Source organism: Oncorhynchus mykiss, chromosome 20 (genome assembly GCF_057628025.1).
Source record: "Oncorhynchus mykiss isolate SJ-2025 chromosome 20, ASM5762802v1, whole genome shotgun sequence".
NCBI lineage: Eukaryota > Metazoa > Chordata > Actinopteri > Salmoniformes > Salmonidae > Oncorhynchus > Oncorhynchus mykiss.
In genome coordinates this window covers 20,477,293-20,502,461 of record NC_143041.1, presented here as the reverse complement: position 1 = coordinate 20,502,461, position 25,169 = coordinate 20,477,293, and the positions used below count along the sequence as shown (strand labels likewise).

The window sequence follows — 25,169 nt, the reverse complement described above, 5'->3', positions numbered from 1 at the left end:
CTGTTGTATTCTGCGCAAGTGACAACTAAACTTTGATTTGATTGGAAATAGCGTTACCTTCATCTAAACCTGTGTCTGGAATACATGCAGGCAATAGTAGCCAGTCATGCATTAGGCTATTTATTAGCCTGTTTCATTGATAATTGAATAGGACTAAGTAAGTAAATCATGTGCATTTGTCTGGGTCATTTAACAATGTGTGCATGAATGAGTGAAGGGGCATAACGATGCACATTTGAGTGATAGCGCAGTAATGCGCCCTGAAGGTATAGGCTTTACCCGCATTTAAAGCGCACTTTTGGGTTTTCCGATCACGATTAAATCCGATTACGAGTATGATGTGTGATAAAACAGATACGATGAGGAGTAGGATGAGATCGGCACACCACTTATTTCTACCTCATGCTTCAGTCTATGTGTGCCCCCTAGTGGTCAAACAGATGAATACTCACTTCACTTCAAGTTGGAGAAGTTAGTGGAGGTATTCACTCTAGCAGTTGAACCCCAATGTAGTGTAGGTCATCAGGGTGGAGAAGGGGAGGTTGGTGTGTGTGCTTAAGGGTTCAGCGCCTCTTGCTCTCCAGGATGGCCCTCCAGTCATGGGCCCAGGAGAGCAGGCGCTGGCTGGAGCTGGGGGTTACATTTGTTTGTTGTGGCAGGCAATGAACAGGATGTGCTCCCAGGTTGGGTTGGGCTCTACACCTACAATAGAGGCACATCACAAAGGTCACGTAATGCTTTTCGATTAATCTAACGGTCTGGAGTACTAACTACCAACAAACTAAACTGTAATATACCTAAATGTATGACAAAGTAGCATGCATATGGCACCATCACACAAACGCAAAACACATACATTTAGACACACCCAGTTTTCCAGCTTTGCTACAAACACTCGACTCGCCTCGGATGTCTGGCGTGTCATCTATGAGGATGTCCCCAGTCACCATTGTCTTGTCTCAGGTCAGGAAGATCTGCTCCAAGAAGTCATAGCTCAGGTGTTTCTCTATCCAGGCACACTGAACACGCATGCGCAAGGGAGAGTGCAAAGACCATTATTGTTAGAAAGAGGTAACACAATCACCACTCTGCCTCCAGCCTACAGGGTTTCTGTCTTGACTAATAATTTATTACCACATCTGGCCGTGATTGGGAGTCCCATAGGGCAGCGCACAATTGGCCCAGCGTCGTCCGGGTTTGGCCAGGCCGTCATTGTAAATAAGAATTTGTTCTTAACTGACTTGCCGAGTTAAATAAAGCTTCAATAAAAAAATTATATACAAATAATTTTTAAAAGATTCTGTGGTCTGATGAGACAAAAATGTAATGCAAAGTGCTATGTTTGGAGAAAACCAGGCACAACTCATCACCATCCCTACCGTGAAAAGCATGGTGGTGACAGCATCATGCTATGGGGATGCTTTTCAGCGTCTGGGAGACTGAGGATGATTTTCAGAGACTGGGAGACTGGTAATGATAGAGGGAACAATGAATGGAGCCAAAATAGACAGTTCAGAACTACTTCAACACAGATCACGCTTCAAGTTCCCATACTGAGATGACACAAGAATCTTTGTCTGTAATCCAGGGTGATGTACAGTTCGTTGGGGTACCTGGCCCAATATTTTTTTCAGGAATCGCCCTTCCAAGTCTGCAATGACCCCATCCATGTCCACCAGAGGAAGAAGACATCTTCGCGGATATACACTTGAACTGGTTATGAAGAAAAGTTATCTTAGGCAGTAATGACATTATTTACTTGTCTCACTAATAACTGTCCGTGATCGAACAATGGCTTCACGAAGCGTGAGATGTGTTCGAAAGTCCAGAACGTCAATGTGTTATTCTTAATAGGGTTCCATTTAAATAAAAACTATTTTGGAATGCTGATTCGTTACTAATGCAACTAACTAATTGACACTGTCAAATATACTTTTTCTGGTTTTAACCTTTATTGCAATTGGTCAGACTTTGACATTTGTGCTGCATAGCATTAGCCAGCAAGCTAGGTAAACTAAGCACTATGTTGATTATGCCTTTCAGCACTGTATTTGGACTTTACCGACCATCAGTGTGGACTGGTGTCGCAAACCTCAGCTATTAGTGCCGCAACCCGTCAGCCGCACAGCAGCTGTAAAATTTGGTGCAAATGCTCCCAGAAGTGTTGCCTACTGTACAACATCCCCCAAGATGTAAAGTCTGCCTACATCTTCATCAAAGACAATGTCCTGAAACAAGATGACGCACATGTCCTCAGTTTCTCTGTTGGGTTTACAAATCTATAGGCAAACTTGTACCATGAAAGGGTAAACATCAACAACATTCAATATTAGCATATCAACATTAACTTTTTACATCAAAACAGGCTGACAGCATGCATGCAGCAGGAGAAGCAAAATAACAGTGAAGGGAGGAATCAGTCAGCTCCTGGGGACCACTTCTTCTCCATACGTAGGGTTTTCAGACTCTTTTCTTTAATATCAACAATAATGAATCTTTCATATAAAAGATATACACTTGCTGTAGCAGTTTGCACAGACAGACAAGCTGTGTGTGCCTACAGTTGACCAACTACACTTCCTCCTCAGTTACGCTTACACACAAGTGTTCCGAGCACGCTAGATAGTTAATTAGTACAGGTGGCTGGCCACCTATGTCTTCAGTCTATCTTCCAAGTGATGTAACATGGAGATATGGCTGTGTGGGAACACTTAAGCTAACCCTATAAAGGTGTGTAGTAATTGAACCTTTTTTAAATTATTATTTGTTGCTGATATGAAAGATATATTCCTTATGTTTCCAAAACCATACCACCAGCGATGCATTTTAACGTTCAGAACGAGTGTCGGGGGTCTTAACAAAACGCCCCCGACAGAAGATACTATTGTTAATGGGCGCTAAAGCAGTTAGCATCTATTAATGGCCAACCATGAGTCTATTAGTGCCAACCATGAGTCTGGCAAGCAAGACTAAGCAGCTGTAGTCAATCGCAAGACCGATCCAATGAGGCACCAGAACAATGAAGACATCCTGAGAAGCAGTATCAGGCAGCTACAGGTAGGAGAGTGGAGTGTGCTGGCCTACTGTATGGTTTGATAACTGTCTGTGGTACTGGGTAGGAAGCAGGGGTGGCCTCTGGTTCATTGGTAAGCTTCAGGGAGGTGTTGAGTGTCCCCTTGTAGGGGCCCCCAATAATTTAGTTTGCCAAATCACACCTGGAAAAAGGATAAAAGTCTGTACATTATAATCCATGTATTATTTATTGACGTTTAACTTTCTCCTATTCGTATTATGTAGCATTGTTGAGCGGGGATCTTGCACGCACGTTTTAAAATGTAGGTGCAGAGCTATGCAATTCCCCTTGTGTTACAGGTGTCCCCATCCAGATCTGAATCAGTCCAATTAGAAGGAAACTATGAAAAACAGTAATGCACTCTGGCCCTCCAGGGCTGTAGTTGTGTGGGAAATCTCCAACTTTATAATATCTTTGCCTGCAACCCGGTAGCATCTGCACTGCCCTTCCTGTGTTTACTTGGCTGTGAGGGAAAAAGTGAGCCACCTTTTATAATAAGGGAGCCAAATTCCCAATTATAACAAATATTGATAGCAAAGAACAACAATCACGAGATGTTTTCAGGGGGATTACGTTTAGAGAAAAGTGGCAAATAAATGGTAGCAAACAGCAATAACAAGGTTTCTGAAATGAATATTTAGCAAAACTCTATGCCTGTCCCTTTAAGAGCCTAAAGTTCCAACTGTAAATCTCGTTGGTTCCCGTCTGTTCTTACTAAAGTCTCGCGATACTTTTCTCTCAGTGGCGGCTGTGTGGCCCCCTGTCTCAGTCCGGACGGAGTTGTTTCTGACATCTGAATGAAAAACAGTCTGAATTGCTACCACTTTGGACATATATAATAATGGCTTCAGCCTTGGAGCAGTTCGTGAACAATGTGCGGCAGCTCTCCGCTCAAGGTATGGACAATAAACATGTTTTAGTTCTCAGACGAGCTGGAACTATTAGCAAATGCTAAGCAATGCTTTGCTGTGCTGATAGCATAGCTAGCTAGCCAAACTGGATAGCTAGATCCTCCTTTTTGCTTTATCATGTAAACACAGCCCTACATGTATTGTTTTGGGGAATGAGGCCTCAAAAAAGTAGTTCAGAAAGATGTGTTTTTACCCCTGGACACTAAAGCGTACAAATAACAACATAGTAAATGAATACGTGTTTTAAAATCTAACTTTGTTTTTGTTCGAGAAAAATATTTCAGTGGAATGCTTACCGGTAGTTCCGCCCTAAGTAGGCGCGATTGGTTGCAAAGCGCCATTGTCAACTGTTATTGGTCGACAGTCCCATCTGTAACGCAATATGCGTTACTTTCATAGCTAATGTAACCAGTGCAGGCCTTGACAGGACACTTGACCGGCCGATATATTTTACAGTAACTGCAAAGAATATGAACAATGCAGCTGGACCGCGTTTCATTCTAAAAACATGCTCAATGTTCTTCGTGGCACCCAATATTTGAAAAATGTTTTATTACTTAATTATTATTTACATATGCAGGTGTATTCAGTTGACATTCTGGTTAGTTTTTGGTACAGAGTTTTTATAGTCTGCATTACAATATCGGTAGAAATATGCATTAAATGGGAGCAACATAATGAATATTTAGTTATGACTGACATATGCTGTCATCTCTGGGTTAGATGGGTGTGAACTGGGTCTGGACATTAATGTTTGAGTTTGGGTTAGGGAGGTCTCATTTAAAAATGGGAGAAACACTTGTGTAAATTAAACTATTTAAACTGGGGCGGCAGGGTAGCCTAGTGGTTAGTGTTGGACTAGTAACCGGAAGGTTGCAAGTTCAAATCCCCGAGCTGACATGGTACAAATCTGTCGTTCTGCCCCTGAACAGGCAGTTAACCCACTGTTCCTAGGCCGTCATTGAAAATAAGAATTTGTTCTTAACTGACTTGCCTAGTTAAATAAAGGTAAAATAAAAAAAAAATGTAGGTTATATACTCAACAACATAACACATTAATTGTTATCTGATTTGGACCTGTACTTCTCTTCAACCAGCTCTAATAGCTTGACTATCAAGGGCTGCATTGTTTGTTTACCAATTGTCTTAACTGTTGCATCTCAGGTCAGATGACACAGCTGTGTGAACTGATCAACAAGAGCGGGGAGCTGTTGGCCAAGAACCTGTCCCACCTGGACACTGTACTGGGGGCCTTGGACATCCAGGAGCACTCCCTGGGCGTCCTGGCTGTGCTGTGAGTAGCCTGCTCTCCTCTGCAGTCCTTTAATCACTGATAAATGAGTATAAGTAAATCACTGATCTAGGCTATGACTTCGAGTCATTTTCTGCTTAGTGTACTTGTGCATCCGGGGCTCATGACTCAAAAGTATATGGGGCGGCAGGGTAGCCTAGTGGTTAGAGCGTTGGACTAGTAACCGGAAGGTTGCAAGTTCAAATCCCAGAGCTGACAAGGTCTTCTGTCGTTCTGCCCCTGAACAGGCAGTTAACCCACTTCCTAGGCCGTCATTGAAAATAAGAATTTGTTCTTAACTGACTTGCCTAGTTAAATAAAGGTAAAATAAAATAAATATCACACAGATCAAGGTTTGCAACCCCTGGTGTTCAAATTAAATTATGTGCCTGTTGAAACTGTCTTACACAGCCTACAATCTCTTTTGTTTTCATGTACTGTGTCAAATGTTTTCCTTGTGTGCTCACTGCCGGTTTTCACTTTCCCTTCATACAGGTTTGTGAAGTTCTCCATGCCAAACATCCCTGACTTTGAGACGCTCTTTTCCCAAGTCCAGCTCTTCATCAGTACCTGCAATGGGGAGCACATCCGATATGCAACAGACACTTGTAAGTCTTAACTGAAATAACTTTTAGTTTTTAGAAGCCTTGGATTCAACTGAGTTTCAGAGGAATGGTTTACTCCATGAGGTGCAATTATCTCCATCTTGCAATTATTAGAGTCAAATCCTAAGGAATGTGGAGAATGTTCAAGGTCAAATGTTCAGGGCAAAATTAATTTAGCTTGTTTGAACCTGTTAAACCTACTTACTACTTTTATTATTTCTCTTCACAGTTGCCGGCCTCTGCCATCAGTTGACAAATGCCCTTGTAGAACGGAAACAGGTAAGACTTGCCAAACGGGGGCAAAACATTTAAACCAGAAGAGCTAATGCATGAGCTTACTTGTCTAACACATTTACATGCTCTATTTAAAGAAATGACTTGTGTTTTTACAAGATCAGACCCAGATTATGGTATTACTATTCTACATCATTTCAAAAACAAAAAGCCAATCCATGAGAATGCATATTGATTAGGGCTGGGAATTTCCATGGACCTCACGATACAATATTATCACAATACTTAGGTGATAATGCAATATATATTCTGATTTGATGTTCCAAACATATTGCTCACTATATTCTGCTGCAGAGAGGCATGACTGCAGAGAGGTATGAGAGTTTGTTTTGATCAGTCATGGAAATAACAGTGCTAAAAACATGTTGGCTCACTATTTAAAAAGATGGCGAACATGCCATAGGATGAAAAATACCAGAGTTTTGGCATAGGTGTAGCCGACCTAGTGCACACTACCAAACCTGTTTTTTTATTTTTACAAATCGATACTTGGAGTCAAAGTATCAATATACAGTGCCCCCTGCTAATTTTGTGGCACCCTTGGTAAATATGAGCAAAACGGGCTGTGGAAAACATTTCTTTGCTGTTTATCCTCTTGGTCTTTCATTCAAAATATTTACTAACATGGAACCTTTAGGTAAAATGATTGAAGAAAAAAAAAAGTGAGATTAATATTTTTCTCCGAAACATGTTTGCCACATTTATTGGCACCCCTAGAAATTCTTATGAGTAAAATCTAACTGGAGTATATTCCCATTCATATTTTACGTTTTTAAGTTCACCTGAGTGATTAGGAACACTTACGTAGTAAGCCATGACTTCCTGGTTCACTTGGTATAAATAAGAGGTGACACACAGGCCATGTTCCCATAGTCATCCATCACTATGGGTAAGACCCAGGAATACAGTAATGATGTGCGACAAAAGGTTGTTGAGCTGCACGAATCAGGAAATGGCTATAAGAAAATAGCTCAACTGTTGAAAATGCCCATTTCCACTATCAGGGCAATAATTAACAAGTTTAAAGCAACTGGAGATGTTAACAATCGGCCTGGAAGAGGACGTGTGTCTGTATTGACCCCATGCACAGTGAGGGTGATGGTTCGAGTGGCCAAAAAATCTCCCAAGTATCACAACTGGAGAATTGCAGACGTTAGTTGGGTCTTGGGGTTAGAACATCTCCAATACTACAATCAGATGCTACCTACATAACCAAAAGTTGATTGGGAGGGTTGTCAGAAAAAAGCCTTTGCTGTCATCAAACAACAAACTCAAGCGCCTACAGTTTGCCAAACGTTACTGGAACTTTCAATGGGACCGGGTTCTATGGTCAGATGAGACCTAAATAAAGCTTTTTGGAAACCAACACCAGAAGTGGGTTTGGCGTAGACAGAAAGATAGCCATGCAGAAAAGTACCTCATCCCCACTGTGACGTGTCAAATCAAACTTTATTTGCCACATGAGCCGAATACAACAAGTGTAGACTTTACCGTGAAATGCTTATTTACAAGCCCTTAACCAACAGTGCAGTTCAAGAAGGTATTTACCAAGTAGTCTAAAATAAAAAGTAACACAATAAGAATAACGAGGCTATATACAGGGGGCACCGGTACCGAGTCAGTGTGAAGGGGTACAGGCTAGTTGAGGTAATCTGTTCATGTTGGTGGGGGCGAAGTGACTATGCATAGGTAACAAGCAAACAGCGAGTAGCTGTGTACATGAGGGGTGGTGTCAATGTAAATTGTCTGGTGGCGATTTTTATGAATTGTTCAGCAGTCTAATGTCTTCGGGGTAGAAGCTGTTGAGGAGCCTTTTGGTCCTAGACTTGGCGCTCCGGTACCGCTTGCTGTGCAGTAGCAGAGAAAACAGTCTGTGACTGGTGACTGGAGTCTCTGACAATTTTATGGGCTTTCCTCTGACACTGCCTATTATATAGGTCCTTGGTGGCAGGAAGCTTGGTCCCAGTAATATACTGAGGTGTTCGCACTACCATACCAGGCGGTGATGCAACCGGTCAGGATGCTCTCGATGGTGCAGCTGTAGAACCTTTTGAGGATCTAGGGGCCCATGCCAAATATTTTCAGTCTCTTGAGGGGGAAAAGGTTTTGTCGTGCCCTCTTCACGACTGTCTTGGTATGTTTGGACCATGATAGTTCGTTGGTGATGTGGACACCAAGGAATTTGATACTCTCAACCTGCTCCACTACAGCCCCTGTTGATGTTAATGGGGGCCTATTCGGCCCGCCTTTTCCTGTAGTCCACTATCAGCTCCTTTGTCTTGCTCACATTGAGGGAGAGGTTTTTGTCCTGGCACCACACTGCCAGTTCTCTGACCTCCTCCCTATAGGCCGTCTCATTGTTGTCGGTGATCAGGCCTACCACTGTTGTGTCGTCAGCAAACTTAATGATGGTGTTGGAGTTGTGTTTGGCCACGCAGTTGTGGGTGAACGGGGAATACAGGAGGGGACTAAGTACACAACCCTGAGGGGCCCCAATGTTAAGGATCAGCGTGGCAGACGTATTGTTGCCTACTCTTACCACCTGGGGGCGGCCCGTCAGGAAGTCCAGGATCCAGTTTCAGAGGGAGGTGTTTCGTCCCAGAGTCCTTAGCTTAGTGATGAGCTTCGTGGGCACTATGTTGTTGAACGCTGAGCTGTAGTCAATTGAACAGCATTCTCACATAGGTGTTCCTTTTGTCCAGGTGAGAAAGGGCAGTGTAGAGTGCAATAGCGATTGCATCATCTTTGGATCTGTTGGGGCGGTATGTGAATTGGAGTGGGTCTAGGTTGTCCGGGGGGGTGCTGTTGATGTGAGCCATGACCAGCCTTTCAAAGCACTTCATGGCTACAGACGTGAGTGCCACAAGGTTGTAATCATTTAGGCAGGTTACCTTCGCTTCCTTGGGCACAGGGACTATGGTGGTCTGCTTGAAACATGTACGTATTACAGACTCGGTCAGGGAGAGGTTGAAAAGGTCAATGAAGACACTTGATAGTTGGTCTGCGCATGCTTTGAGTACATGTCCTGGTAATCCGTCTGGCCCAGCAACTTTGTGAATGTTGACTTGTTTAAAGGTTCTGTTCACATTGGCTACCGTGAGCATTATCACACAGTCGTCCGGAACAGCTGGTGCTCTCATGCATGCTTCAGTGTTGCTTGCCTCGAAGCTAGCATTAAAGGCAGTTAGCTCATCTGGTAGGCTCGCGTCACTGGGCAGCTCGCATCTGGGTTTCCCTTTGTAGTCTGTAATAGTTTTCAAGCCCTGCCACATTGGTGGATCTTTGATGTTGTGGGGCTGTTTTTCTTCCAAATGCCCTGGACAACTTGTTAGGATACATGGTATCATGGACTCTATAGATATTATATCAATACCAGAATGCCTCTGCTAGGAAGCTTAAACTGGGCCGTGGTTGGATCTTCCAGCAGGACAATGATCCAAAGCACACCTCAAAATCAACACAAAAATGTTTCACTGACTACAGAATCAAGGTTTTGCCATCCCAGGCCCCTGACCTAAACCCAATAGAAAACCTGTGGGATGATTTGAAAAGGACCTTGGAATCTGGAGAGATTCTGTATGGAGGAATGGTCTCAGATCCCTTGCCATGTGTTCTCCAACCTCATTACGCATTATAGGAGAAGACTGAGTTGTTTTCTTGGCAAAGGGAGTATTCACAAAGTATTGAATGAAGAGGTGCACACATATATTTGAGAAAAATATTTGTTTCATGATAAGAGTGTAATTTTTCTTGCAAATTATTTTACTTTAATTAAAGGTTAGATTTTTGTGAATATTTTGAATGAAAGACCAAGAGGATAAACAATTAAAAAAAAATTCACGGCACGTTTTGCTAATATTTACCAAATGGTGCCAATATTAGTGGAGGGCACTATCATATCGTCCAAAATAATATTGTGATATATAACTATCGATCCCCCGTCACTAATATCGGTTCATTCTACATGATCTAAGTGTAATGCAGGTGTTTTTCAAAGAAGGATATGTGAAACTAGGGCTGGGCGATATATCGTGAATCCACATACCAGTATGGGTTTTTACAAAACTGTCAATAATGATATTTTAATATAGTGCTAAATTAAATGAAAGGTTCTGCACATTGGACTACTTCACTGTCTGTTTTGTCTGAGTTTGGTTGAGTATAAAACCATCAGAATGGAGAAAGGCCCAAAACCCCCAATTTAGAATTTAACTGTACCCTGCAAGTACATCTACAACCCTGTGCATGTGACTAATAAAATCATATATCATTAAACATATTTAAAACTTGGATTATTCAAAAACATAAAATACTGCCATACTGTCAAAAAAATTGAAATATAGTGATATATTTTGGCCATATCTCCCAGCCCAATGTGCTAGCTTAGCAGGATTAGCTTTCTTCCTCTCTGACGACAACTCAGGGCAAACTGACCGTACCACACCTCAAACCTGGGGCCCTCTGCCTTGCCAAATCAGGTGATCGCCCTGATTGACAATGTCGTACTATCCAGTTGTGCCACTGAAAAGGAGCGCTTTCGATGGCATTATTGGCGACATTTCAAGCTAGCTGTGTGGAGTGCCCTTACGACACATTCTTATCTCTGTTACGTATGGTTTTAATGCATCTCTTTCTTTCACAGCCATTGAGGGGTGTCGGCATTCTAAAACTGGCAATAGACAAAATGCAAATCAACACAAACCAACTTACCTCAGTTCATGCAGACCTGTGTCAGGTGAGTAAACTGATTCGTATCGACTTTATATGATTTATTGGAATGTATTGACGCTTGGCTGCGAGACTTCGAATGAATGACCCCTCAACTATTTTTGTGTGTACATCCACAGCTGTGCTTGTTAGCAAAGTGCTTCAAGCCTGTCCTCCCATTTCTTGAGCTTGACATGATGGACATCTGTAAGGAAAATGGCGCCTACGACGCAAAGCACTTTCTATGTTACTACTATTACGGAGGCATGATCTACACGGGTCTGAAGAACTTTGAAAGAGCACTGTATTTTTATGAACAGGTACTGGCTTATTTGAGAACCTAAAATGTGTGTGCTAAAGCTGTTTTAGATGTGACCTAGTGTTCCTGTTATCAAAAGTTAATTGATTTAGCATACTACTAGTAAAACCTTTGCTCATTGTAATACCAATTTAAATGACCTTCAAATTACTATTTTGATGCATACAGTAGTCAAGTACACTACACACTGAGATGACATTTAATCTGTAATGGCAATGACATATCAAATCAGAGTTGTTGTTTTTTTGTCATATGAACAGGATACAACGGGTGTAATCAGTACAGTGAAATGTTTACTTTCAAACTCTTTCCCAACAATGCAGTATTTTGTTTACATCTCCTGTTCCCTTCTGTGATATTCTGGTGATCTCTTCTCCACCAGGCAATAACCACTCCAGCCATGGCTGTCAGTCACATCATGTTGGAGGCCTATAAGAAGTACATCCTGGTCTCCCTGATTCTCCACGGCAAAGTGCAGCAGCTCCCCAAGTACACGTCACAGATAGTTGGCAGGTTCATAAAGGTGAGAATGAAGATCCAAAAAGGGCCATATATCACATCTTTAAGGCTTAAATATGCCATTATATTTTGAATTGTCTGTTGTACTACATACTATACATATGACATATATTTGACTGCTTTTTGTTTCTGCAGCCTCTCAGCAACGCGTACCATGAGCTTGCTCAGGTGTACGCCACCAACAACCCAGCAGAACTGCGCTCCCAGGTGAATAAACACAGTGAGACCTTCACACGCGACAACAACACAGGGCTGGTCAAGCAGTGCCTGTCCTCCCTCTACAAGAAGAACATCCAGAGGCTAACAAAGGTATACTTCCTTCCCCTTCAGATCATGTCTTCTTCACCTCAAATACGACCCCTCACCTCACATATACCTCCTAATATGTCTATCAATAGTCCTCGCTCATCTCGGTTACCCCCAATACACCATTCTCATTCTTAATATATCTCCATCTGCACTTACCTCGACTATATTCAAAATATACCTCCCGTCCTTCACCTCAAATCTAACTTCTTCGTCCCTATCTTCACCCTGTTACCAGGGTGTAAACAAAGTATTTAAAGCAAATGGTCAGAAAGGCAATGTATCATGACCACCCTTCTTTCTTTGCAGACTTTCCTGACGCTGTCCTTGCAAGACATGGCGAGTCGAGTGCAGCTGTCAGGGCCCCAGGAGGCGGAGAAGTATGTCTTGCACATGGTAAGCCAACGTGACCGCAGGAGGATAGACACGCTTTATCTCAGTACTCTGAGAACACTCAATTTTGAATGTATCAAATAAAATGGCGTTCACTTCAAAGAAGACTAAATCTAACATTGATTTGTCCATTAATGACCTTTCTGTTCCTTACAGATTGAAGATGGTGAGATATATGCCAGTATCAACCAAAAGGATGGCATGGTCTGTTTCCATGACAACCCGGAGAAATACAACAACCCCGCAATGCTTCACAAAATTGACCAAGAGGTAAGAGAATGGCAGTATTTGATTATCTATCCTTATATGGAAATTACTATTGGGGTGCAATGAAGTGACAACAATTATTTGAATATCATTTGATACTGTTTTAGTGAAGTAAATGCCTTGTTTTGTGTCCTTCACAGATGCTGAAGTGTATAGAGCTGGATGAGAAACTAAAGTCCATGGATCAAGAAATCACAGTAAACCCACAGTTTGTTCAGAAGGTAGGAAGCAACAATTAAATTATTTAGGCTCCTCTAGTGGTTTTCCAAGAGGAGTATTTTCACAGTTTAGTTGGTTGAGTATTTGTTGGTATTTTTATTTATTTATATGAAACCCCTGGTCTTTTAGTTAGTATTAAAATGATTGCTAATGGTTTGTATCACACTGTATGTTTCAGAGTATGGGAACGCAGGAGGACGATGTCGGCAGCAAAACATCAAGTTACTCCTGAGGGGCATGGACAGGGGAGAACGCTGCCACCCTTCAGGTTCTTGTTGGATTACTTTTTTTAAAGAGGAAAAACATTCTATTGAGTATGGACATTGGTCAAGGAAAATATAAAATGTGTGGAATGATAATTTGGTTATTTCTTTCACAGTGTCTTGAGGAAACCTTAACAAAAACATTTTTTGTCGGTGTTTTATTTATCAATGTTCAGATGGAAGAGCCACTGCTGCATTAACAACCATAATAATAAAAACTGGACTTATTTGTTCAAAAAATAATGTGTTGCATGTTCATTTCTTTGGAATTTCCTTCTAGGCAAACTTGAAATTTGAGGAAAGCTTAAGTCTCCTGTTTCCAAGATCAGTAATTTTCCTCGACGAGCTAGCATATTTTTTGGGGGGGGTCAAATCAAATGTAGATTTGACAACAAAAGCAAGACTGTACTTCTGCCCTTGACCAAATGTACAGAGGAGAGTCCAGCTTTAAAACATTTTTTAAAAAATGCACTGTTTTTTTCCATCCCCTAGAGGTCTCTCATGTACTTTTGTACTGTAGTTTGCATTTACTGCAGGTGGGATGAGCACTGAACTGAATACATATTTATCTGTTATGTGGAAGGACTCAAGATTAGTGATTTTGAATGTTGGAATAAATTGATTCAGTAAATTGACACAATTTTGCATTAAATGGATCACGTCACATTACTATTTTGTCAGCATGGTTTACCCTAGTTTTCTGACATTGTGTGTTACTTATAGCTCAGGTATTTGTGCAGTGTGTTATGTAGTTAACACAGCCACCAAGTCATAATTATGGCTAAACCCTGCCCATTTCTACAATTTTTCTTCTTAAAATCTAATTTAATACCTAACCTTAACCACACTGCAAACCTTATGCTTAACCTTAAATGAAGACCACAAAGCTTTGTTTTTGTAGCCAATAGATGTGGTAAAGAGGTCAATGGGACGCTGGAATGGGCACATTTAACACATCTGATCTAACAAAGTCGATATTTTTCAAATCCGTATTAATTTATGTCTTGTAACAGGCTCACAGTGTGGTTACTAAAGTCTGATTTGGATACAGACCTTTTCAACTGTCAAAACAACAACACGTACTATGTACACGCACAACCAATAGGTTCCCCAGTAAGGCCTCGAATCACACCTACAGCGTCATTGCGCAAAATGCTACGCAGCATCATCTGTATGTTTGCAAAAGTTCAACATTCACTTTCTGCTACCATTTTCTATCCAGCCGTCTACGCATACGGTTTGACGCATAGGTTCAATAAATCCAACGTATGCACCACACAGAACGCACTGCAACGCAAATGCAGTGTTCCATTGGAAATGAATATACTTCTGGTTTACCAAAATGCAATAACGCCTCGATCACAACGACAGTGTCATTACACCAGAGGTACATTCATTTCCAATGGAACGCTGCGTTTGCGTTACAGTTGCAGTGCGTTCTGTGTGGTGCATATGTAGCCGGTGCTATACTACACCGCTGTAACTCTGCGTTGTGTGTGGTTGATAGAGACCATAAACGTGGACTTTGGAGATCAGGTAGTTTTAATCAAGCAGAACTGACTCTCTGCATCTTGCATCTGCATCCAAAAGGAAATAAAACATTTGTAGAGCACATCTGTTCTGAGAATCGTCGCCTCTTTCTCTCTCAGTGCATCAAAATGATTTGGAATACAAAAATTAATACACTCTCTCCTTATTATACATAACATATTTTACATTGATAAAACCACATACCTGCATCCAAAAGGAAATAAAACATTTGTAGAGCACATCTGTTCTGAGAATCGTCGCCTCTTTCTACAACAGATGCACAATAGGAGGGACTGGGATCATTCGAGGAGCTAGCCATCGTTCACACATACAATAGCCTGCTAGTACCTTAGCTAGCTATTAACCACATGTTGAATTCAGAATATTGATATCATCCTAAAAAGTACAATTACAAGTGCATCTTAACAATACCATCCATTTATGAGTAACCTCTAAATATACATCATTATTCATGAACAAAACATTGTGTGTATGACTTTGTACTTAAAAGAATCAAACTTTTCTGAAGACAGAAAAAGCGTGCCTACCTCTCTCAGTGCATCAAAATGATTTGAGCACGAGCACGCCGGGCAAAACGTAAGTACACACTCCCCTTCTCCCAGGATGCAGGCATGCATAACAAATCAACACAACATATTGATATATGAACCGGGTGAAATTCACATAGTACTTCAACAACTGTTACATTCACCCCTCCTGAATTTCACCAACCTTGTAAAACAACAAAATAACCTACCAAGCTCAAGGCTTAATTCTGAATTCAGCTCAAAGCTACCCATAGGGTTCAGGGCAAGTGAAAGTTGGTCAGGCCTTCAACTGCCCCTAGATGCATAGTGCCTCTTACACTATATCTACATTCTTAGCCTTAAAAAAAAATCCTGTACTAAATCATCTCTGTACTATGTTAAACTTACACCTTCTGGTGGGTTGACTCTATTAGTCTCTTTACTGGTTTAACTACCCTCCCCGCCCTTGTGCGACCTGCCACTGGGCTAGGGGCCATAGTAACTAACGGTGGCTCTGGCCTTAGATCATTGATCAGAGGTGAGTTTGAAGGAATCAGCTCCAGAATCTCAGAGGTGCTTCCCCGGTCATTTTCCTCAAGAAAACAAGGTTCTTCTGGGTCTGACTTTCCATCCGATGTCCAGAGTTCGGAGTAATCGCTTGAATCCTCCGCCAGCCAGGATGCACTTTCCTCCCCAGAGTCCTCCATGTCTTCCCTGTCCAGTCCATCGCCGGAGTGGGTGGCCTCTCCTGCATCTACATTGATTGAAGGCCCTGCAGCACCACTGTCATTGAAGTGTACTGAATCATCAATTTCAAATGGCAGGAAATTCACCTGCAGCAGTAGATTCCTGTGAACCACTTTCTCTCTGCCATAACGATCTTGGATTATGTACGTGTGAGTTTGTGGATTGACTGAAGTCACTGTGAAAATCTCGGGGTTCCACTTGTCAGCCAACTTGCGGCGGCCCCTTTCACCCTTGTTGGCGATGAGGACACGATCCCCCATGGACAAACCGATGCCTTTAACCCGCTTGTCATACTCCCGACCTTGTCGTCTCTGTTGCTTGTCAGTGTGCCTTTGGGCAACACTCATAGCTTCCTTCAGCCCAGTGATCAGAGTCTCGACATACTTGTTGCAATCCACAACACTGGAGTCATCCAAAACATTGCGGAACATAACATCCACTGGTAGCCGAGGGACTCTACCAAACATGAGAAAGAATGGAGCATAGCCCGTAGTCTCGTGAACAGTGGCATTGTAGGCAAATGTTAATGACTGGATTTGTTCAGGCCAATGTTCTTTGGTTTTCAAGGGCAGACTCCTGAGCATGCTACCTAAAGTCCTGTTGAAGCGTTCAGTTTCTCCATTCCCCATTGGGTGATATGCTGTGGTTCTGGACTTTTGGACACCGGAGAGCTTAAGCAGTTCTGCTATTAGCTCACTCTCAAAATTTGCGCCTTGATCAGTATGGATCCTTGATGCAAAGCCGTAGACACAGAAGACATGATCCCACAGTTTACGAGCTACTTGCTTGGCTGTCTGGTTTCTGCATGGCCATGCATGGGCAAGTTTAGTGAAGTGGTCAGTCACCACCAGAACATCAACTGAGTTCTTCTTACTGTCTTCCGCTGTCCAAAAATCCAAACACACCAACTCCATGGGAGAGCAAGTTTTGATGCTCTCTAACGGGGCTCTAGCCGCTGGCTCTGGTGTCTTTGCTAGAACGCATCTCTGGCAGCAGCGCACATACTCCTTGATGTCTCTCTCCATTGCCGGCCAGAAAAATCTCTGCCTGGCCAGAGCTAGAGTTCTAGCTTGGCCTTGATGTCCTGCAAGGTCGTGAATGCCAGTCATCGCTTTGAGTCTCAACACCTCTGGCAAGACATACTGGAACCTTCTCCGGTTTGTGTGACTCTCCTTAATGACACGATACAGAACTCCCTCTCTTAGGATCAAGCGATCCCACTGTTTCATCAGCAACAACACTTTAGAAGAAACACTGTATCGATCTCGTCTGGTGGGCCGTTTCTTATTGAAGACGAAAGGGATGACCTTGGAAGTCACAGAGTCTTGCAGCTGGAAATCTCGAAGTTCCTCGTGCGAGAGTTCAGGCAAAGTGTCAATACCAGGAGAAAGCAGCCGTTGGGTGTTGGAACCAAGCTGGATTGCTTGCATCTCCATTGAACATTCCCAGTCAATATGGAGCTGACATATGGCCTTCACTTCAGCAGTGGTCAAAGAGGTTATCTCCTGGGGATAAGAAGCCCAACGGAAGGCATCTTGGACATCATCATTCAGTGTCCCAACAGCCTCAGACAGAAGTGCTAGGTAGGACTCCCTCATCAGTCTCTGCGCGACAGTCACTGCAAAGGGATCGCGGCTCAGTGCATCTGCTACTGTGTTCTTGCTGCCTGGGATACGCTTCAAATCAAAGTTGTACGGTGCCAGCTTGGCAACCCATCTTTGCTCGCAAGCGTCCAGCTTGGGTTTTGTCATGATGTACGTTAACGGGTTACTATCTGTCCAGACAGTGAACTCGTGCCCCTTAAGCCAGTGACTGAATTTCTCACACACACTCCATTTCAGTGCTAGAAATTCAAGTCTGTGTGCCGGGTACCTTCTCTGCGACTTATTCAGTGTCTTGCTCGCAAATGCTATGGGCCTTGCCTTATCTTCACCTTCAGGTACTTGGCAAAGCACAGCCCCAAGACCATCCAAGGAAGCGTCAGTGAAGAGAATGAACGGCCTCTCGAAATCAGGGTGAGCTAGCATGACACAATTCAAAAGAGCATCCTTCAGCTTCTGGAATGCAACGACACACTCCTCAGTCCAATCCGATAGCGTCAGCTTCCGGAAAATCCCACTGTTGCCCTTCTTCCCATCTCTTCCTCTTCTCTTTTGACCCCCAGTGAGTGCAAACAAAGGTCTGGCTATAGCAGAACAGTCAGGAATGAAGTGCTGGTAATATAATACCATACCCAAGAAGGATTTCAGCCTCCGAGCAGAGGGAGTGCATCCATCTGCCTCCATCAGCTGAGCTTGGCTCATCTTGGCAATGGCCTCCACCTTCTCAGGATCCACTGACACACCGTCCTCTTTAATGATATGTCCGAGGAATTTCACTGTTCTTCGTAGAAAGTGGCATTTTTTGGGTGCTAGCTTGAGATTGTTGGCTCTTAGACGGCTAAACACAACTTCAAGTCGCTGTAGAGCCTGTTCCTCGGTGGGTGCAAAGACCAACAAGTCATCTAAGTAACAAAGGAGATTTGAGAAGTTTAGGTCCCCAAATATACTCAACATCATTCTCATGAAAGAGGCCGGGCTGTTACACAGACCTTGTGGCATGCGATTGTACTCATAAAGTCCCATTGGTGTGGTAAAGGCTGTGTACTTCTTGTCCTCTTCGTGAACTGGAATGTTATAAAATCCTGAGGTCAAGTCCATGGTGCTGAAAAATGCACTGCCACCAAGGGCTGCGAGGCAATCTGCTTGATGAGGAAGGGGATGAGCGTCCTTCACCGTTCGTGCATTCATCCACCTGAAGTCAGTGCATAACCTCAGACTCCCGTCTTTCTTCCATACCATGACTAAAGGGGAGGCATACTCACTAACTGACTTGCGTATAAGACCTACTTCTTCCATATCTGTCAATACCTTCCTCAGCTTCAGGTAATGAGCAGGCGGAACTCTTCTGTATGGTAGCCGGAAGGGTCTGTCATCAACCAGGTGGATACGGTGAACATAACCCCTGGCTTCTCCGCAGTCCAGATTATGTCTTGAGAAGATGTCTTCATATTTTGTGATGGTATTCACAAGCTTTTCCTTCCACTGGTCAGCTACCTGGCATCCATCAATGTCAATGTCTACTAATCCTAGATCAGACAGTCTTTGTTTCAGATTGTGGCAGCCATTGTCATCCTGCTTCTGTTCCATTGGGGTTTTCCTCACCTCATGAAGGCCCTGAAATATTGTTGCATCCTCAACAGCCAAGCATGTAGACACATCTGCCAACTTCATGTTACGTCTTAGGGTGAGATGTTTGTCAGAACAGTTTACTACCTTTAAAGGCACCCAGCCATCTCCCCACATGGGTGTAATAACTCTACCCACGAGTATGTTTCTGGGCATGACCTTTGACCTGGTAGGTTCGACTATTACAGTGCTGCCTGGAGACAATGCCACATTTTTAGGAAGTTTACCCCAAACTAAGTGTTCAGTCTTGGGCGAAAGAGTCACAGCTTGAGTGAGCTTCACTGTCCCAATCTTGCCATCGACTTGCTGTCCCTTCCATCTTGTGACACTTGTCATCATCTGCAGAAACTGCTCACCCTCTGGTGAGTGGGTCTGGCCATCCATGTTGTTGACGAGCTTCCAGTATTCATCCGTGCCTTTCATCTCATGCAATAGATGCTTAATGACATTCGATCCCAGGATGAGATCATCACGCTGTCCAGGAACAACTAGAGTGGGCACTTTAACATCAATCCCATAGATTTGCATCTCCAAATCATAGAAACACTTTGTTGAGGTCTTCTTCCCCCCACACCCCACTAATACTAACTCTGTGGGAGGCTGATAATGCTGAGGAAGGGCACCTGCTTCCAAAAGTCTCTGCTCCGCATGTTCACTTAATGTACAGGCCATAGACCCAGTGTCAAGCATGCCCTTAAGCTGCACTTTCCCATGTACAGACACAGAGGTGTAAAACAAATCTGAAAAAGCCTCAACTTCTTGTGAACCTAACATAACAATTTTCTCTCCTTCTTTCGCATCAGAGCACAAAATCTCATACGTTTTCTCAAGATCATCAAATTCTTTCTTGGGGGTAGACAGTTGAACACCCACATTTCCCCCCTTCACCTGTGGGCGTGTCAGTTTAACGGTTGCTGCTGTGGTGGTGAGTTTCTCTGCTGTTGTGGTGGGCGTCTTTCACCACCGGGATTGGCATAGCGTTCCCCCGGTTTAGGACAATTTGACTTCCAATGATCTGGGGAAAAGCACAGGAGGCACAGGTTCTCATGTCTACAGTGCATCACAGTGGAGTGATCTGTTGAGCCACAAACCCTGCATTCCCTACGCCTGAAGGGCTGGGTGGGGAAAGATGGTGCCTTGGCCTGTGTCTGTGAAACCATAACGGGTGGTATGCTCTTCTCTAAGGTACGTTCAAGCAGGTGAATGAGTCTCTCGATACTTGCACTCTGCCCGTCTTGTTTGGCGCTTGATGTGAGAGAAGTGTCACTGCACGTACTAGCATTGACCCCGCCTTCACATGGAGTTATCTGGGGATGTACTGTTACTTGCTTTGAGGATACAGCGGTAGATTGACACATGGTGGCCTTCCTGCGGCGTTCATGTTCATAGATTCTCTCCTGTACTTCACTCGCAGTCCATTTCTCAGCAGACTTGTATTGGAATACTGCTGCCAGTTTGGGGTCAGGGCAGTATGTTACAAACATCCTAACGACATCAGAGTTGGAGCTGTCAATCTTCTGTCCTTGTCTCTTAAGGCCCTCGTCAGCGACATCTACAGCCTTGTTCAATCGAACCCAGTACTCCATAACAGCCTCTCCGGGTACAGGTTTAGTATTGTAAAAATCAGCCAAGGGCATGCACGAATAGGCCAATTCACTGAAATTCTGTTTCAGAATGTCAAATACAATCTCTGGCTTCTCTGTAGGATCAACTGTTGTCTCATTGCGTAAATTTATCTTTACCATGTCTCTTGCTTTGCCAGATAATCGACTAATCAACTCATCTGATTGTTCCCCAACAAGACAACCCTTTCTCCTCAAGTATATTCTCATCAACTCCTCCCATTCATGAATGGAGCATTTGTCTGTACCATCTCCTCTATATGTAGGAGGTTCCTTTATGTCTGATTGCATGATGAACTTAATTTGACTGAGATCTACATATCCTACTGAGTCTGAATGATGATCACTTATCTTTTCTGTACTTACTGGTGGCTCATAAGTACTGGACCTGCCACTCTGTAGTTCTTCCCTAATGGAGCTCCCTATTTCCCGGGCTAGCTGAGTGACCAGCTCAGCTAGACCATCTACAGGGGCATTTGGATTAACACTAGATGAAGGGCTTTCATCCAATTTTTTTGTGGAGCAAAACATGGGGGAACCTCCTGCACCTACACACTTTACCGGGGTTTGATCAGAGTATGAGAAAAACCTCCCCCTCCCAGCAGTGAATTTGGGTTCATCACCATTATAAGATGCCATGCCACTAAAGTTACGTTAAAATGTCTGTTAATGAACACACTTCTATGTTGGTTAACGATAAACAGCGCTCTCAATACATCGTTGTCAGAAAAAAAGAAAAGAAAAAAAAACTGTAGTTCCGATTTCTGCCACAAGGCGGCAAGAGTACCTCAATGATATTTTTAGTCTCTAGAGCAGCAGCGCCGCGGTGATTGAGCTGACGTCGATCAACGATGAATCCGGGTCTAGAAGGCACCAATGTAGCCGGTGCTATACTACACCGCTGTAACTCTGCGTTGTGTGTGGTTGATAGAGACCATAAACGTGGACTTTGGAGATCAGGTAGTTTTAATCAAGCAGAACTGACTCTCTGCATCTTGCATCTGCATCCAAAAGGAAATAAAACATTTGTAGAGCACATCTGTTCTGAGAATCGTCGCCTCTTTCTCTCTCAGTGCATCAAAATGATTTGGAATACAAAAATTAATACACTCTCTCCTTATTATACATAACATATTTTACATTGATAAAACCACATACCTGCATCCAAAAGGAAATAAAACATTTGTAGAGCACATCTGTTCTGAGAATCGTCGCCTCTTTCTACAACAGATGCACAATAGGAGGGACTGGGATCATTCGAGGAGCTAGCCATCGTTCACACATACAATAGCCTGCTAGTACCTTAGCTAGCTATTAACCACATGTTGAATTCAGAATATTGATATCATCCTAAAAAGTACAATTACAAGTGCATCTTAACAATACCATCCATTTATGAGTAACCTCTAAATATACATCATTATTCATGAACAAAACATTGTGTGTATGACTTTGTACTTAAAAGAATCAAACTTTTCTGAAGACAGAAAAAGCGTGCCTACCTCTCTCAGTGCATCAAAATGATTTGAGCACGAGCACGCCGGGCAAAACGTAAGTACACACTCCCCTTCTCCCAGGATGCAGGCATGCATAACAAATCAACACAACATATTGATATATGAACCGGGTGAAATTCACATAGTACTTCAACAACTGTTACACATATGTAGGATTTATTGAACGTATGCATTAAACTACATGCGTAGACTGCTTGACAAAAATGGTAGCAGAAGGTGAATGTTGAACTTTTGTTGCACACCTATCTAGATGATGCTGTGCAGTTGTGAGTTTGGCATGTAGATAGGGCCTACATAAAGCAGTCCCAACAACTTACCACTGCTACACCTGGCTATCAACGGAACCTTGTCTGGCAGCAAAACAGTTCAGCCTCATTTACTGCCTTTAATTTTTTTTTGCTGATATGGCTGTATGTAAGTATGATATTGACATGATCAGTCCAATCAAACTACGGTAGATATAACGTGATTTGATGTAATTTTATCTGTGGCCAATGACCTTGAGCCTTCATGGGTGGGCACTTCTAATGTAACTCAATGGCAGCACCCAAGGGGCTTGAATTTTCGAGCTCTCCCTGTAGATTTGGCTGCGATGTAGTGTCCCCATGAGTGACAGAACAGTGAGCAAATCATGGCGCAATTAGAGAACATTACCAACCCCTACATTACCAACCCCTACATACGTTCTGCTGGCTGCCCCACCACCACATAAAGCAATGAGCTAGGCTGAAACACCTGCGTTTTGGAGCTGCCTTACTCAAGGAAGCAAAAAAGAGACATGTTTGTATGCGACTTTATTAACTCTATTATATATATTTACATGGTTGGCAAACTGATATGTGGCTCGTACTAATGCCAAAATAACGTGCAAAACAGGCACACACAAAAAAAGCTCAACAGGCGGGGGCTCAAAACAGCCCTGAATGACGGGTTGCCACTGATGTTGTGTATCATTTTGCGCAATGACACAGTAGATGTGATCTAGGTGTAAACATCTGGCTCTGGCTGCAGCGCGCCATAATTGCGAACTAGGAAATTACTAGTACTTGGCTAACGTTACTGAGCTAGCACAAAATGTTAAGTTCGTATTAATTGATCCAACCAACAAATGAATTATATATACACATTGAATTGTTGCCACCAGATCAAACAAAACATCATCGGGCAATGTTTATTTCCCGTTAATTATCCATTTGTTCTGGTGGTGTTACATTTGGCTAGCAATAACTACAACACGCTGGCTGTGTGAAGGTAGAGAAAGATCATTTTACCTTGTTAGCAGCTAGATTAATTTACCTCATGACAGCCAACAATATAACTCAACTAAATGTGGCTAGCATACGAGTCCAACGTGCGATGGCCACGTTGTTTACATCAAAGTTAGCTAGCAGCAGTAATTCACACTATCACCTCTCTCTCCCCCCTCACCAATCTGTCTCTCCTAGCTCTTCGTCTGGTTCCTCCAAAACGCAACTATATTTTACCCGGGTGTATTGTCCACTTAGTTTCAATTAGGAAACATACTGTAGTATTATTGACCTCACGTTACGAGACCAAGCTAGTGGTTTGTTTACATGTAGCAAAACAATTGCTAACGCTGACACCTTGTGGTTATAATGTTGAACTGCATATGAATTACACCAGGATGATGCATTGCATGAAGTTCAAATTGCAACTTTATTTCAAGCAACATGTATTTTTACATTAAATCAAATAAACCTTAACATATTCATTTCTGCACCCCCTATTGAAAGTGATATTTGCTAAAAATGTCTCTCTTCTGAGCATGTCATCCTTAAGGCCTACCTTCGTTACAACGGTAAGGCTTGCAATAATCAATTTCATGGCGGCATGTACAGTAGGTGTAGAAGTCAAATCTGGTATCCTTCAACATGGTTAGCCTCAATGTCTAATGAAAAAGAAAATCCCACACACTGATCTTGCCAGTTTCAATCAAATTATTCCCACACACATGTTTGAAGATGTGTGAGTGCTTTTCCTATTTCTAATAGTGTATCATTTCCAATGTAGAAAACATCTCAGCAAAATGTAAACAATGTGTGAGTATTTGTGAATCCTGTTTCAGCATAGAAATGACAAGCTACATGTACAAGTGCATTGGACAAGACCACAAGGCCAATACTAATCCCATCATGTTTGCGATGGGCGTGCATGCCATAAATAATCTCACATCCACTGTAACCAAAAGGGTAGAGCATGGATAGTGGAGACAAAAGAAAAACACCCTGGAGAGTGACCACGACGAAGGGTAACTTTTACACGGGCTGCAAAGTAGCTATGTAATTTATGAGTTCCATCCCTGTATGGCTGACTGACCAGGACACAAACCCTAATCAAATTACACTTGTAGCTAGCATGCCAACCACTGGAGGAGGAGGATAGTGAGTGTAGCAGCGGGAAGCAAATCAGCGCAAAATTATGGGAGGAGATTCACCCGCAGCCGAGATGCTTACAGTATTAAAATATCTATACATTCATGATAGACAGGAGGAGACACGACTTCAAATCTCCTCCACTACATACACACCCCTTCCACCTCCTACCCCACCGACAGTATATCTCAGCCACCGACTGTGATCTGAGTCAATGTAGCACAATTAAATACCCACAAAATTAAATCTGTGGGTGCTAGATTGACCCAGTTCACACAGTCTTCTCTGCTGGCTGCTGAGGTTGATGAGGAGAAGGAGGAGGCCAGTGAGTGTAGCAGAGGGGTGAGTGTGTAGCACATGTGAACTAGTTTACAGGTGAATGCTAGGCTCTTTCTCAATTCATCCTTCCTCGATTCCTCTCCTCGTCTCCTTCTAAAAA

At 42.9% G+C, this 25,169-nt stretch overlaps 1 protein-coding gene across 2 annotated transcripts; it reads left to right on the top strand.

The window, feature by feature from the left end:
• Window positions 1–3,526: 3,526 nt before the first annotated feature.
• On the top strand, window positions 3,527–13,407 carry LOC110499049 (COP9 signalosome complex subunit 3). Of its 2 annotated transcripts, XM_021575882.3 has the most exons (13): window positions 3,794–3,969; window positions 5,149–5,278; window positions 5,771–5,883; window positions 6,110–6,159; window positions 10,817–10,909; window positions 11,022–11,201; window positions 11,583–11,723; window positions 11,855–12,028; window positions 12,335–12,421; window positions 12,575–12,688; window positions 12,826–12,906; window positions 13,083–13,172; window positions 13,284–13,407. In XM_021575882.3, the coding sequence occupies exons 1-12, from the start codon at window positions 3,915–3,917 to the stop codon at window positions 13,134–13,136; spliced, it is 1,272 nt and encodes a 423-aa protein (XP_021431557.1). In that variant the 5' UTR covers window positions 3,794–3,914; the 3' UTR covers window positions 13,137–13,172; window positions 13,284–13,407. The 2 variants fall into 2 exon arrangements, with proteins under 2 accessions (XP_021431556.1, XP_021431557.1); XM_021575881.3 differs by having other exon boundaries at window positions 3,527–3,969; window positions 13,083–13,407.
• Window positions 13,408–25,169: the final 11,762 nt, after the last annotated feature.

Coding starts and splice junctions, on each gene's coding strand:
- LOC110499049 (XM_021575881.3), top strand. CDS start 3,915: ATGGCTTCAGCCTTGGAGCAGTTCGTGAACAATGTGCGGCAGCTCTCC. Junction 3,970..5,148: donor GCGGCAGCTCTCCGCTCAAG/GTATGGACAATA, acceptor GTTGCATCTCAG/GTCAGATGACACAGCTGTGT. Junction 6,160..10,816: donor CCCTTGTAGAACGGAAACAG/GTAAGACTTGCC, acceptor TTTCTTTCACAG/CCATTGAGGGGTGTCGGCAT.